Here is a 15,000-nt window from a genome sequence, read left to right as displayed (position 1 = left end):
AGCTGTGCCGTAAGACAACACATCTGGTTAGTCCCTGCCGTTTTGTCAACAAGGCAATTGATAGAAGAAAGTGTACACTACCTGCACTGAGTTTCTCTCTAGAGTCTGCACAAGAGCATCCCATCGCCGGGCAATATTCTCCAGACGAGCTTCAAGTTTTTCAGCCACATTCTTGCTTTTCATGGCTGACAGGAGGTCCTTGCTGAGAGAGCACAGCTTGTCCATCGTATGTCTTTTCATTTCCAACTCTTCCTTCAACATCTGTTGAATAACAAACAGTCAGAAATATATTTGCATTTTTTTACCTACATATTCATCCTTTGTCTAAATCTGCTCTCTTTTTTCTAAGATTCCTGAGAACCAAATTAGCAGCAGAATAATGGCATGAAGCAGCACTTAACAGAACACTGGTCCATGACATGGCATATTTTTAGGTAGGTTATTAAATAGTATGTATGTCACACATTTACTCTCAGAACAGCCTGAAATTGTCTTGGAATGGCTTCAACTTGGTAAAAGTTAAAAGTAAGGCAGAGGGATGTTGGTCATTTGTCAACCATATGCTGTTGTTTTAAATTAATGGCTGGTGGACCTCTACTTTGAATATTTTCTTACCTTACCTACTGAAGATGGTGTGGAGACCAGAGAGATCATGACACTGAATTCACTGTCATACTCCTGATGCCAGTCCATGTCCTGAAGTGTCTTGGTTCAACCAGCATATTCACCCTGGCTGGTATTCAAAGTTGTGTTTCTTGTTCATTTTGTGTTATTTTATGCCATTTATTTGTATTAATGTGTATTTTGTTCATTACTTACACTTTTCTTTGTGTTCATTTATCCTTGGTTATATCACTTGTGTTTTGTTTGTGGGGGGGGGGGCTCCCCAATGGGCGGGGCCACCTGCCAGTCACCACCAGCAACAGCCCTCCATCAAAAAGAAACATCAAAGCGAATGCGCAAGGCAAAATACTCTGTGGACGGCATTTTGCGTATCATATCGCTGAGTCAGACTCTAAAGAGTTGTCAGATTTTGATATAAGTGATCTGGAGATCAAAAATGAAAGTGAGGGACCAGCGTCAGCGGATCACGGTGCTGAACAAGTCCGTGTAGGTAATGCACCTATGCCAACATTCATCTGGGAAGACTGCCTGTTTTGATGACAGATTGTGTCACATTGTGACTGCTACTGCTACACAAAGACAGCCAGGCAGCTGGCCCATCTTGTATTCCTGCTGGTCACTGAGCTGTTACCGAGTCACCGAACGGGCACTGACAGCAGCCATGACATGCAGCAAAAGATGTTTATATTGATTTATGTGTAAAACCATTGCTTATGTGTTTTTCAGAAAACTGGCAAAAATATTCAGCCCTGAAAAAGTTAAGGGAGGGCCTCCCATGGTTCCTGGCGGTTCACTGAATGTGCTTGAAGTGGAGTGTTTGTTGTGTTATTGTGCCTTTTGCCTTTCCTTCTGATTTCCTGCAATTTCAACTCATTGCTGTGCTTTTCAGCTACATCTTTGGTTTTCTTATTGGAAATGTATTTGTTATTTTTTGACCACAATTTTTGGATTCTGTTTTGGGACTTTGTTCACTGTGTCTGCCTTGCCTTTTCAAGCATCTCCCTGTGCTCTTCGGAGCTTTGGGTTTTGCACAGCCTTTTGTGAAAATAAACCTTTTATTTTTATTAAGATTCGACTTGGCCCTCATTGTTTCTAGTCAGGGTATTTTAACAGTGTATTCCCTCTCTAGTGGGCAACCTTGGAATTGTTTTTGGTACCTGTGCTTTCGGGACTTACATAACACAAGACTAAGTCTAAAAAGTACTCTATTGCTGTGAAATTACACTGCCTGATTGACACTAATGTTCAGAAATCTTGTGGCATTCAAATGAAAAACAAGGCTTAAGACTCTTTATTTTAGAATAGTATTAACTTGTGGTTGTTCACATTTTTTCTAAGGACTATGGGGAACATTGTGATTGGCTTTTCTATTATTATTTTTTCATTATCTTTATCTTCTCAGTTTCCAGAGTTAGTGATTGGCATCTTTGCTCTTTTGATTAATTTTAGTTTTGGAAAGGGTCTTAAACACTAGGTTCCCAAAGTGGGTTATATTCTATATATTCCTCCACTTTGTTGTCAGATTACCTTAAATTGGTACACTTTACAGTACTACTTACTTAGAGATCTAAGTTCCTCAACTGTAATGAACCCTCTCCCTAACTAATTTAGAGTGAAATAACTTTGTAAATTCTGTTTCAAGTCCTAAAACTTCAACACTGCATGCAACGTGGGGCCATCTTAAATATTGTAGGATCAATGACTGCATGTTGGGGTGTAATCAAGTGATCAGCAACAGCACCATTGCCAACAAAATCATGGCAGTGTGGGTGTGGAATGTAGGCTAAAAGGGTGGCGATAGCAGTGAAAATTGTTCTTTAAAATGGCAGGATGATGAAATCACCAAGATAACAGTGTTAAAAACTCAAACCAATACAAGTACATCATAATTCTATGCATAAATTAACATATGTGCTTCTAAACAAATTATAATAGGCAGACAAATGCAGGTCTCATCATTAAAGAGTCCCCAGAGCACTTCTCTTTAGTAGAGGCTCTTAAAGTTTTTAATCTGTGGACCAATATAAGAAAATTAATACCATACTGGGACACAAGATTATTCTTAATAACGGGTGTAGCATTAACATGTGATGCTTTTTGAAATGATCACTTAACTTAATCATTTACCTCATGGTGCTTGAAAAGCAATAAAGTACAGTACCTTGACTTAAGTTTTTTTTAACAAAAAGTTTTTTAAATGAGCTCCACCATTAACAATACATTCTTCTGAATCAATTTGCAAAATGGTTAGTAAATCCTGGTTTTACTTTAAAAACTGAGTGGAAAAGGTTGAGTAACATAGATAAATTATACCTAACAATATAGTCACTATTTGTATTTTATATGAGAAATAGAATAAATCTTGATGAAAAATTGACTGATCAGCCAGTCTGAAGTGTTCAATGCTGCAGGCTCCACAGACTGTCTAACCCTTTTGATATTTTCTGGTGTTCTTACAGTTCTCAATGGTCTGATAAACAGATCCTTCATAATAACAGTGGATTGAAATAAATCAAACCACTTTTAAATAGCGCTAAGATGAAAAGAATTTGTCCTCTCCAAGGCAAGTTAAACGTAGTACAAAATTGTGTTTGCATTGTCTGTTGCAGATTTGGATTCAATGTATGCCGTAATGATCACTGCCACTGCATTATATAATTTTATTTTCACATAGTAGAAACAAATGAATCTGTGATTCATCCACAGTGTTATTTATAGTATGCATCTCAGATCAAAGTTCATTAAATAGAAGGGTGGTATATCAGTCATCACAGAATTCATGCTTGGACAAACCCAGCTAATTTTACTAAACAGACATGAGGCCACTCATTCCACAACATGTCTATGAGCCAAACTGGGTCATGATCCGTGATTTACGAAAAAACGCTCCATAGGAATGAAACATTCAAACATGTGTCATGAACCAAATAGAGTACATACTCCTTATCTGGTAGGAAACATGGTCACCATGATACTTTATACCACAGCTTGTGTTGCACTTTAGGGTGCATTTTCAAGTGTATTTTTGTAGGGGATCTGAATATAGTATTCCTTTTGTTGAGTTCTATAGAAAATGTTCTTGAAGTAATTTCTTCTTTAACCTTTAGAATATTTGCAGTAAAATAACACAGAGTTGGTATCTATGTTCCTTGTTCCGATCACTGAACTGACTTCACAGTCAAGGAGTTTGCTGTTTTGCAATTTATAATTTCTTATCTGTCCCTGTAGCTTCCAATGAAAATTACCTTAGCTGCAATACCTTTTGAAATTTTTGTAGGCAGTCTTCACCACAAGTTCCTGCGAGACCTTCCCAAAAATGAGCTTGCACCCCCGCTTTGATTCTTTGATTCGTGGTAAGATCAATAGGTGATTACTTTTGACAACCTCGTCTTGCAATTTTTGAATTTTTTCATCCTATTTTTTTAAGAATTGTGATTACTAATGGACGGCACAGTGGCACACAGTGGGTTCGCTTCCCAGGTCCTCCCTGCGTGGAGTTTGCATGTTCTCCGCGTGTCTGCGTGGGTTTCCTACGGGTAATCCGGTTTCCTCCCAGAGTCCAAAGACATGCAGGTTAGGTGCATTGGCGATTCTAAATTGTCCCTAGTGTGTGCTTGGTGTGTGTGTGTGTGTGTGTGTGTGTGCGCACACCTTGCGGTGGGCTGGCGCCCTGCCCGGCGTTTGCTTCCTGCCTTGTGCCCTGTGTTGGCTGGGATTGTCTCCAGCAAACCCATCAGCCTGTAGTTAGGATATAGCAGGTTGGATAATGGATGGATGGATGGATGTGATTACTAATTTTACAGTTAGAATGATTTAATCTGGGAGAGCTCCAACTCTAAAAATTATGTAAACAGTTGTTCCGTGGGCCTGTACTTTAAAATAAGCCTGGGAAAGGTACTTCATAAATTAAAATACAGTATATATGTGAAAAATATAATCCACTAAAAGCTGAAACCGTTTTAACCCGTAACGTGCAATCATTAGCTGATCACATTTAAATAAGAGATAATAGCCCTGCTAAAGTGCTCATCATTTTTGGTAAATATAGCTTATGTACAACAGAAAAAAAAAGTTAATCCAAGTGAGGGTTTTAAGATAAACTTCACCCTTTTATCATTTTAGTTAGCTGTTATCATGCATACTTTCATTTATACTGTAAATGCCAAGACTGTTTAGACGTTATGAACTTTAAGTAGTTGAAAATGTACAATCACATTTCTTATGGCTTTGGGAACTTTTAACATCTCTCCAAGTACATGATAAGAGTGCCATATTATACTACGGACTAAGAACTCTAATCTAGAGCTACAGAAGTGTATTGCCTCTCAAAGGGAATTTATAAAGTCATTCAAAAGATGGGAAAAAAGCTTAAAGCCTTTATTCATAAAACCACTCAAGCACTTATTCAGTCCAGTTTTACAAGCTGTTATGCTGGGAATGGCTGTAGTATGGCAGTTATAGTTTACAATGTATTGTGATGTTTTTCTAAGCAAACCACAAGAAGCTGTATTGCACCTACCTTTTACTGTCATTCAGGACATATAAAATAACTGAACTAATTCCACAAGCATTTTGGCTTATATCATTTTATATTTGCAGTACTACATGTAATATCTATGTATTTAGCTAATGACACCATTAATTTTCATTTGAAATGTGGATGTTTATTTTATTTAATGCATATCATGGCATGAACCATATTAGCTTCAAGTTTTTTTTTTTTTTCTGTGAACCACACCACTTTTCAAACACATGACAATTCCAGTTCTCGGTGTACAGACAAGATGCCGTGAACTTGCAATTTTCAGTTTAACTCAGGCATGAGAGAGGTGAAGAAATTGAATAGTTTACTTGTGGAAACAGCTACACATCATGCTGTTTTGGTATGTTTTCTGAACTGTGAAACAGCCAAAAACACTGCATGCAAAAAATACAACAAACTTAAGTCAGCAGTAAAATATATATAGCAACCAGATTTTCTTGGAATGCCGAAATTAAATTTGTGTTTGGATACATATTCTTCTGATGATCACTGCTGGGGTAACAGGTATTGGTATGTATTTTGATGACAAAGCTTTATTCTAATGTAAATGAAAATATTAAGTCACTTGTCTAACCCAACTATTGCATAATTGAGTCACAAGAAGCTGGAGCCCATTCTGGAACCTTAAAACACACGGCAGGATACAATTTTAGATGGGACACAGTTCATTAAATGCTATGATTGTTCACCACACATTAGCTCAGATTAGAGTAGCCTATCCTCCTCATCCAGAGGACTTTGATAATGATGGAAACCAGATTCTGTAAAGATTGTCCATTTAACAATGGGGGAAGCATGGAAAATTCATGCAGAGAATTTCCAGATTTAAATCAAAGACATAGTGCCACCATGATGGACTAAAACATAATCTCATAGAATTAAAAAACAATAATGGCGAAATTTCATTTTCATTACCCCCAATACATTTTTATATATATGATATTACATGGCCAGCACGGTGGCGCAGTGGGTAGTGCTGCTGCCTTGCAGTTAGGAGACCCAGGTTCACTTCCCGGGTCATCCCTTCGTGGAGTTTGCCTGTGCTCTCACCATGTCTGCATGGGTTTTTTCCGGGTACTCCGGTTTCCTCCCATAGTCTAAAGACATGCAGGTTAGGTGCATTGGTGTTTCTAAATTGTCCCTGGTGTGTGTGCGTGCCCTGCTTGGGGTTTGTCTCCTGCCTTGCACCCTGTGTTGGCTGTAGTTAGGATATAGTGGGTTGAATAATGGATGGATGTTATTACATTGCTTTAAATGTTGTCACCAATTTCTTTATGCCAAATAGTAAAAATTAAATCAGAAGGTGTTATGAATGTTTATCTTTATAAACCTGTACTCTTGTTTGTGATTTCAGCTCAAAATGTAGAACATGTAATATTTGATTTCCTGATTTCTCAAGCTTGGTGTATAAATTATGTTTTTTAACAAAAATTTTACCTGTCCTTTTTCACTTTGATATTTACATTTAGTGCTATATACACGTTTCATATTTCCATTAACATTTTTAATATTTTCACTTTTTACCCAAACATACGATAATGAAGAAAAACTCTTTATCTCTGAAGTCTATTTGGTTACTTTTGCCATTTGTGTTTAGTTTCAAAAGTACATTTTGAGATAACCTGCAAAGCTTTCACAGGTTCGGTGTGATTAATTTGTTTACTTTTGGCATTTGGAATAAAAATAAGTAAGAGTTTTGTTGATAACAATAATGGTGAATTAAATTCTAAATGACAGGTAGATATCCAATGTATGTTTACTTGATCAAATCAATACAATTAATTCATGAGCACTTCAAGAATAACAAGAAAATCTCACCTGAATGCCCACATTTCCCTAAATAAAAGCTTTGCCTTTAAATTGTTGGTACACTTACAGAGATTCTTTTTTCTTTGAAATAACGGTTGCTCTGGGGTTCAACCCAAAAGATAAAAAAATAATAAAAAAAAAAGGCAACTACAGAAAATGTTATGTTTTTTACAACTGCAGTAGTGTGTTTACCTACTTTATCCCATATGGGGAGCTTGAAGGTAAAGCAGTCACTTTAATTAAACAAATATCCCAAGAATGCTACTAGCAACTACAAGAATCAGAATAAAATAGCTTTGGATACATTGATTTTTTTCTTTTGTATACTGCTCCTTATATGCTACATATAAGCATATACTGCATATGCATATAACGTGGAAAGATACACAAATATGTACAGAAGATCTCTTAGCTCATCATGAAGAAGCAATGTATAGATTTTGTATTGAGCCGATCAATTGCAATACTGAAATAAACAACTACAACCAATTTCAAAAGAACAAAAGATGGAAAAACACAGAAACTCTCCCTGCTTCCACAATCCTACTGTCATCCAAAGTTAAAATACTAGAGCAGGGGTGCCCACACTTTTTCGGCTTGTGAGCTACTTTTAAAATGACCAGGTTGAAATGATCTACCTACATTAAAAATTATATATATATATATATATATATTGTCGCATGCAGCTGGGGGTAGAGCCCAGCCGGGACGCCCAGGAAGACCGGAGGAGGGCTTGTACCTCCTCCAGACCACGAGGAGGCGACTGCCCTGGTTGTGTTGGGGGCCACGGATAGAGGGCTTGGAAGCCCATCCCTGTAGGGACCCGTGGCCACCGCCAGGCGGCACCCCGGTGCATGAACAACCCTGGACCTCAGCACTTAAATCAGGAAGTGCTGGGGGGAAGAGGAGCAGGGACACCCGAAGGGCTGGAGATTGCCAGGAAGCAGCTGGAGCCCATCCGGGTTCCTATATAAGGGGCCGCCTCCCTTCATTCAGCGGCGGAAGTCGGGTGGAAGAGGACGGAGCTGGAGAGAGGACTGGAGGCGGCCAGAAGGAAAGGCATTTGGACTGTGAGGCCTGGACTTTGGGGGATCGGTGCTGGAGGCACTGGGACGTGCACTGAATAACTGTAATTAGTGTAAATAATAAATGAGTGTGTTGGGTGAAACAATGATGTCTGTCTGTCTGTGTCCGGGCCCCATTCCACAGTATATATATAGCATTCGTAGTCTGAAACACATTCTGATTGTATGGGTGGTTACCTATCAGGTAACGTGTGTGGTTGGTTTGCAAGTCGGCAGACATCTGCCATGGGTGCCCTCTCACTTGCGAGAAGCAGATTACAGAATGTTACATAATTAACTGTCAAATAATGCAAAGAGTACGCAACACGTGTTTCGCCCTATTTTGGGCTCATCAGGCATACAGACTCCACTGCACCCCTCATCGGGAATCGAACCTCAGACGTCAGACAAACGCACTTCGATTGTGACAGTGTGAGAAAAAAAATCCTCTTCCAATTCCACATCCAGCCCATACCTTTCCCAAACAATTTTTTTTTAATCCCTTCTTTAGTTGATATAAATTGGAAGGCTAACTAGATCACTTAGATAGCCAGAGTTTTGCAGTAGCTTGCGCGTTTGACCGTGCGTGCGGGATGACCAGTGTGTTAGAAGAAAAGAAATCTCAGACTGGCCGCCCTGTATGTCAATCAAGTGGCAAATGCCATAGGTAAGATATATGTTAGACTAACGTTTAAAAAAACTTTTTTTGAATGCAACGCGATCTACCTGCACTACACTTTGCAATCTACCGGTAGATCGCGATCGACGCATTGGGCACCCCTGCACTAGAGCATCAATATTTTCACTTAAATGGTCAGCAGTCACCCAGCTTTTCACCAAAAGAATTACATACACCTATTTTTCAGTACTGAAACTGGTTTACCCATTAATGTAGAACATGGAAAGCTCAAGAAATGGCAAAAAGATTTCCAGAAAGAGGCCAGTTCTACTCTTTTAGTAATGGCAGAGGAAAAAAAAATCCTCTGCCCAATATACTGTATCTAACGGGAGGTTATGTCTGTGAAAAGAAATGTATGAAGTATGAAAAGAACAGCAGTACAGAGTATCAAAGAAAGACCATTAGAAACAAAGGACAAGAAGGAGCAGACAGAGTGGCAGTTCTAAAACTGTCAACAAATTAGCTTGGAGCATCAAAAGAACAATGATGGCAGTATTGGTCACCAATGTCACAATCCTCCACCCTTACACCTTTATTACCCATGTTTATCACATCTGAGAACAGGAAAATTTAAAGGCATACAAAACCTAAACACACATAAATCAGTAGTGCTATCCTAAAATCCTTCCTGGAGACAAGAAGATTAAGAAGGAGAGTTGCAGTGAGAATCATAGAACAGCACTGCTTGGATTAATAGCACCATAAACTACCACTTAACCATGTTACGGCTAGAAGACTCATTAATCCTTCCAACTGATGGTTCGAGAGAAGAGTAAAATTAAATAGGAATGCTTTCCAGAGAAGTAAAGAAGGAAAGTTGGCTGATTTCCATTGAGAGGCAAGAACCAAATTTGCCGTAATTGTGCCCAGAGAGAATCATCTCCACTGGGGTAGAAGAAAGAGGCAGAGAGAGATAAAGAGTAAAGAGGCTCAATATAACATAGATTTAAGGATTTAAAGCAATGCTGATCAAGAAGGAAACTGATAGAAACAGAAGACCAAAATGCAGAGACTAGTGGACATAACCTGAAAATTAAAATATGCCAGGGACATTTCCCAGAAGTACAGCAAAGTGATGGAGAGGAGTAAGATAAAGGTGAATAATTAACTTGAATTAAAAGCTTTAAAACTTAGTTTGATTGAATAGTATGATGATTGGGAGTTATGGATGACAGAGTGAGATTTCTAAAAATGGCATTCCAGGATGTTAGATTCAGTGCAGAAGAGGTATAGGGTACTTAACCTAAAATACAACTAGTCAGCTAGCTTTGTATAGGAGAACGCCAAAAACAAAAAAGCAGAAATGATGAGAGGGAAAAGAGGAAGATATTCTGGATGCCTTACAGACTGACCTTAATTAATGGAAAAAGAAAGAAGAAGAAGGAATAAGTAAACCTGGAGTCAAATAAGTCCAAGGATACTAATACTCAGACGAGTGGAGGGCAAAAAGCAGATGAAGCATCCAATAGTTCTAAATGCTCTGTTGAAGAAGGGAATGATATGGGAACCATGGGAATGACAATTTTGAAATGTCCCCAGATGTCTTTCAATTCAACATCATATTCATACAGCATAACAAATAACTGGACCACAGCAAAAGAATGAGATTTTACTTTCAGAAATGGGAAAGAGGAAAAGAAAGGGAGAGGGGAATATGTTTAGAAGGGAGACATGATCAAAGGTTAACAGGATCAATCAAATTCCAACAAAGACAAAGGCAAAATTCTGTTTCTGAGAGGACATCCCTCAGCATGATGTGTATTGGATTAAGATGTAAGGCTTAATAGAGGGTCTTTTGGAATTCTTAAGAAAATAGGAAAGAATGAATCTGATTTAAGATGAAGAAGCATGACATTGAATAAAACTCAATTGTGCAAAAAAAAAATCCTTATGATAATAGCCAAATGAAAAGATAGTTGGAGCAAAGACAAGATGAAAAAGATTCCTTTACATTCTTTAAACATGGTGGTAGCTGGAGAGATAATAGCCTGCCCTAATTTTAAAATGAATTTAAATGTATGTAAATTAAAAAAATAAAAAGATAAATAAAATGGAAGAAAGATGTGTAAAAAAAAATTAGTTAAGGACAGAAGGGTGGATTTGGACTACTTAATTTTATAATCAGATACAGCCTCATGGGAGTTTAACAGATGAAAGATGTGGGAGAAATCTGAAAGGAAGCTACCTAGAAAAGCAGAATATTGTCGACATATAAGATGTTTTTTGAGGTATACCATGTATATTAATGTGGGTGCTAAGATACAGGTTATGAAGAGTACTGGGTGGAGGCTCAACAGAGACTTTAAAGAGTAGATGGGATAAATGATAGTCTTGTCTGGAACGTTTATAAATGTGAATGGATTTAGAAATTTTGAAAATGGTAACAATGATTACTTAGAGGGATGAATAAAAAATCCTGATCATACTAATAAATTCCTTATCACACTTAAAACCCAACAAAGAAAAGCTGAACTCATTGGGTCGAGATTGTAGCTACTGAATGTCAGCCAAGGGCTGTAAAGCTCAGCTGCATTCTTTATATAATGAAGACACTGAATGTTGATTGTGACTTGACAGGACCAGATAAAACCCATTTGATAAGTTTGAACTAAACTGTGGAAGACTGTTTGTAAATGCTGGGCAAGACATTTTGCCCCCAGCTTGGCATTAAGATTTGGCAGAGAAATCAGGCAGTATTTCACAGAATAAGACAATGCCTTTCATATAAAATGAAAGTAAACATTGCCAAATCAACTGAAATGGTAATTTTGTTTGGAGATGAAGGCAGTGTTTAACATTTGAAAAGGTGGGTTTCACAGTTAATTCTTAACTTAAACCTCTGGAAGAAGACAATAAGATATTGATGATCTAAATTTACCCATTAAGTGCTAAGATTCCATAGCTCATTCTGTTTGGAATTATTGTGAAAAACTGAAATACCAGGAGATGAGTTCTTAGCTAAACTTTTATTCAGAGTCAGAAAAAGAGTTAAACCAAAAAATGAAGGGGCAGAATGTTAATCAGAAGTCGAAACCAAACATAATCTCTAGGGCCTGCTTTAAAAATGAGCTAATAGAACTAAGGGTGCAGACAGAGAACATCCACTAAGAGATCAAGCGCTACAAGGTAATTGCGGTTTTATCTTTTCAAATCAATGACATCATCTAAATGACAAACAAGGTCATATGTTGCCTCTCAATAACATGGAATAAACGAGAAGGTTAAAAAAATGACAAATTGAGTCAAAATGAAAAATATGTCACTAAAATAGAATCTTCTGGTCTAAAAATAACCCTAAAATATGCAAAAATACTTGCATGAAAAGCATTTGATACTACAACCCCAACTCGGACAAACTTGTTACAGTGTGGAAAAAGGATTTGTATAGTATATCCTCAACAGTGCAATATATAATTAAATAAATCAAGGAATCTGGAAAATTTTGGTGCATGAAAGGCAAGGATGCAAATTTAAGCTGACTGCCCGTGATCAACATGCTTGGCTTCAGCTGGAAAATTTTTAATAGTCAATATACTCAGTTACAGTGCCATTGGCTATTTGGATATATCAGAAGTAGTACGTGACTAAGTACTTTTCTGTATAAAATATTTGTAATGATTTTTCAACTAATATTATTAGGACACTTGAGCTGCTTAATGTTGACCATGCTTCATACAGTCCTTGGTGGTGTTAACGTAAAAGAGATTGCAGCAAAACATCATATTGTAGCGACCTCCGTGTCTGATTTGGGAAAAAAAAAAAAACAGATGGACAAAATAAAGTTCAGAAAACAGTTTACTTGAACAGCAAAGAAGAAAAAAAACACTGGGCTGTAACAGCAAAAAAAATTAACTTCTTTGACTTTGAACTATTTACAATCTCCTATATTTGTCTCATATTTGTGGTCCTGACGGAGGCCGTTAAAGAAAAGCAAAACAGAAAATGAACAACGCTGACTTCATAACCCCACGACAAAACCTTCTAGCCCCTTCTGCAACAAGACTTCGAACCCTCCTCCCATCCCCTCTGTCCCGGGTTGTCCCCCCCCCCTTTCCGTGTCAATCATAACCCCGCTGTTAGTCCTCCGTGCTGTACTCTGCCCTCCCTCAGTCGGACCCAACAGTCACTCCAAAAGCCTGGCTGGGACATTACACTATTAAAAGACATCACTAATAGCTGTATCCAGAGAATTACAAAAGTGATGTAAAGTTTATCCATTCAAAACTAGAAACTGATAAAAAATCTCAACTCTCCATTACCATTAAAACCTAAAATTTATTCTGCATTAGAATACAGTGGATTTGAGTAAATGTCTACCAGCAGTTACTAATTACTTTTACTCACTCAAAAGCACTGTTCTGTTCTCTTGTTATCATATTCTAAAAAGAAGCATCTCCATCAGCCACAGAGAAAATCATGCTTCAATTTGTTCAGTCATGGCTTGGCTTCATTGGTTAATCTGCAGTGTTTTTATTTTATTTTTTTTCTCATTAGTTATGTCCTTTTCTTAAACTTCAGAAAGAACTTAACACTGATATTTGATTGGTATTGTGACAATATGCATGTGGACAACAGTGTTGGCTTTTTCAAAAATGCAAGGCTATGCACTGGTTAAAAAATGTAGTGTAGTCAGTTTCTCTCAGATTAATTCTCACATGTGACACACCATGGCTTCGCCAAAGCAATCAAAAGTGCTACATGATATTTATCCCTGCTTCTCCTGATTTTACCAAGGAGACCCTCCCCTACTCTTCTAATCATGGTGGATTCACAAAGGGGGGTAAATCCTCCCATTCTTCAAATGCTGTCAGTGTTTCATCAAGGAATTTTAAAAGATAAAACTGGGTCCAAAGGTGATAAAAGCTGAGAGACAGTGATCTAAAATAAAGGCTGTAATCCAGAGAGACAATGAAATTGATATGCCAAAGTGGTTAAGGGAAAACAAAATGCTGCTTTTATCGAAGTTCTTATTTAAAGTTTTTGACCACTGATGAAATCATCTGGAGCGGCACACTGGATGGCAGGAATTGTAGTCCAGACTTCAGTATTTGCACATGGTTGCAGATAAGTTTAAAGGGGAATTGGTAATATATATTAAATATCTTTCTTACTGGATCAGTTGCATTAAAATTGAGTGCGCTCACAACCACAGCACCTGGCAAGCACTTGCTGAATGCACCATTTTTGACCCTCACCGCACTTTGCTTCTTTCACTTTGCTTCTACAGAGTCTTACCAAATTAATTAAATGGCATAACAAAATGCATGTAAATTAAAATGTATTAAATAGTCACAATATACAATGGTAAGTATGTCTATTTCTTTTTTGTTGTGGTCAAACAAAAGTGTGATGGCAATGTAGTAAAAAAAAAAAAAATCCCAGAAAGTACATACTTGTAATAACCTCTCTCTCCCTCCCACATCCAAACTTGAAAATTACACCATCAAAGAACAAATTTAACAAAATCATAATCCCAAATCTCCCATGCACTTTGCAGTTTCAACTATAAATATATAATACCATGAGAGATACTTTATAGCAAAGGTGCAAAAAGAAAAAATGAAAAAGAAGCCATATATAGGCTTTTAGTGTGTCAGCAGCCAACCTCCACAGTTTGATAGATTTAGATGAAGCTTTATTAATTATAGCAGTGGACATTTCTAAATGGATTAAATTAAAAAAATGAAACAACCCAGTGTTGAGAGGTCATCAATTCTGGAGATTTCCATTTAGATGTAGTAATGATTTTAGCAGCTATGGTACCTAATAACAACACTCTATTTTGATAATAATTCAAGGAAAGAGAAGAATCATCAGCAAGGAGAAAGACTGAAGGAAAAAAGGGAACTTTACAGTTTAATATACAGAAAAGCAAATGGGCAACTAGAGACCAGAAGGCAAAGATACCTGGACACTCCCCGAAAACATGAAGGAAGGTACCAGGCAGATCTAGAGAGCAGGAATGACACAATAAATTCAATACCAAGCCCATTTTGTGTCGCTTTCTAGGAGTAAAGAATGTTGTGTGAATAAGCTGAACTTGTGAAAACTGATAGTTTGGGTTTTTGGAAGACAAACATAACATGCATTTAGGAACCACTGTCCACTGGATGTGCTAGCCCTTATGTTCCTCTTTCTTTCTGTCTTGTTCCCTTTGTTCATTGGACATTGTAGCCCTAACATCCTTCTTTTTCTCTGCTTCTTGCCACCTTTGTTCATCACACTTTACTGCCCGCTTGTGGAGAGCAAACAACATTACACCCAGGCATGGAGGCCAGATG

General features: G+C 37.6%; 1 protein-coding gene across 12 annotated transcripts in view; it reads right to left on the bottom strand.

Moving 5' to 3' along the window:
- Window positions 1–15,000, bottom strand: part of dmd (dystrophin) — a 2,654,580-nt gene that overhangs the window by 1,715,939 nt on the left and 923,641 nt on the right. For all 12 annotated transcript variants that reach the window (XM_039745194.1, XM_039745193.1, XM_039745197.1 and 9 more), the window contains exon 16: window positions 82–261. In XM_039745194.1, coding sequence (XP_039601128.1) covers window positions 82–261 — 180 coding nt within the window. The remainder of the gene's footprint in view (window positions 1–81; window positions 262–15,000) is intronic.

This window comes from Polypterus senegalus, chromosome 2 (genome assembly GCF_016835505.1).
Source record: "Polypterus senegalus isolate Bchr_013 chromosome 2, ASM1683550v1, whole genome shotgun sequence".
NCBI lineage: Eukaryota > Metazoa > Chordata > Cladistia > Polypteriformes > Polypteridae > Polypterus > Polypterus senegalus.
The sequence above is the reverse complement of the archived record's forward strand: the minus strand, read 5'-3'. Positions and strand labels throughout refer to the sequence as shown.